General features: G+C 57.1%; 1 protein-coding gene across 1 annotated transcript in view; it reads left to right on the forward strand.

Annotated features, from left to right (window-relative positions):
* Window positions 1–1,104: 1,104 nt before the first annotated feature.
* The window catches only part of Gtf3c6 (general transcription factor IIIC, polypeptide 6, alpha 35kDa), a gene marked incomplete at its 5' end in the record, with an annotated part of 9,677 nt that continues 9,597 nt past the window's right edge, over window positions 1,105–1,184 (forward strand). The window contains 1 exon segment of the mRNA XM_013510831.1: window positions 1,105–1,134. Within this exon segment, the coding sequence (XP_013366285.1) occupies window positions 1,105–1,134 (30 nt within the window).

A 1,184-nucleotide genomic window follows, 5' to 3' on the forward strand; every position in this document is an offset into this window, starting at 1 on the left:
CTTTTTAGTAAGATGAGATCCCAGTTGGTGATTCTTTGTGATACTCTTTATAATTCTTATAATCCTTTGTTTTTGTTTGTTGAGACAGGGCTTTGCTGTTCTGTTCAGGCTGGCCTTGTGCTCACTATGTAGCCCACGTTGGCCTGAAACTCAGAGGGATCCTCCTGCCTCAGCTTCCCAAGTGCTGAGCTTACCAGTACGTCCTACCACACCTGGCTCTTCTCATAGCATCTGAGGGGTCTATTTGTAGACTCTTATACACCCTATGTTCTTGTAAGCCAGAAACCAAGCCCACTTTATTTTTCAGTTTCTATAGGGAGCATTTTGGGCAACAGGCACTCTTATCTTGGCGTGTGAAACAGACCAACCTTAAACTTGAGGATAAGCATTCATGCAATATTAAGAATTTCTTGGACCAGGGATATAGCTCAGTGGCACAGTGCCTGCCTGGAAAACACGAGGTCCTGAGTTTGATTCCTGACACCAAAAAAAAAAATTTTTTTTTCAAGAAATGTATACGTGGGGTTGAGGGCAGTGGCTCAGGCCTGCAGTCGCAGCTTCAGAGACTTGCGAGGTGGCAGGAGGATCGGGAATTCACCCGAGCCTGGGCACTTTAGGGGGACCCTGTCTCAAAATAAAAAGGGCTGGAATGTGACTCGATGGTCGAGCACTTGCCCAGCACGAGGGAGGCCCTGGGTTCGAGCTCCACAACGCAAAAACAGAGAAAAACCAAATGCACACGGCAGCGACCAAGGTCTCTGCCACTTCCTCCACACCGTCTTTCCCTGTGCCTTCTTCCTCCCATCAGCCGCGCGAGCCCTCTGCTCCCCGCCCGCCGGCGGCCGAACACCAGCCAGGGCCCGGCCGCGCGCGGGGGCGGGGGAAGAGGCGGACTCCCCGCGGCTCCCGGCGCTCCCCGCGCCAGCACCCAGTTTCCGCTCGGCGGTCGCCATCTTGTGTCCTGGCGAAGGCGGGCGGGGGAACCGAGGATCTGCTGCCCGCACTGAAGATGGCGGGCGCGGGTGGGCGTGGCTAGGGTGCCCCGGAGCGTGCGGGTCCATGTCGGCGACCGCGGAACCCAGGCGGGAGGACCCAGCGACGGAGGAGGAAGAAGAGGAGGAGGAGGAGGAGGCAGTAAGCGTTGAGGGGCAGCGCTCGCGGCGCGGCGGGGCCGCCCGGGGGAG

The sequence above is a fragment of the Chinchilla lanigera genome, unplaced genomic scaffold (assembly GCF_000276665.1).
Source record: "Chinchilla lanigera isolate Chin_1 unplaced genomic scaffold, ChiLan1.0 scaffold00010, whole genome shotgun sequence".
NCBI classification, from domain to species: domain Eukaryota; kingdom Metazoa; phylum Chordata; class Mammalia; order Rodentia; family Chinchillidae; genus Chinchilla; species Chinchilla lanigera.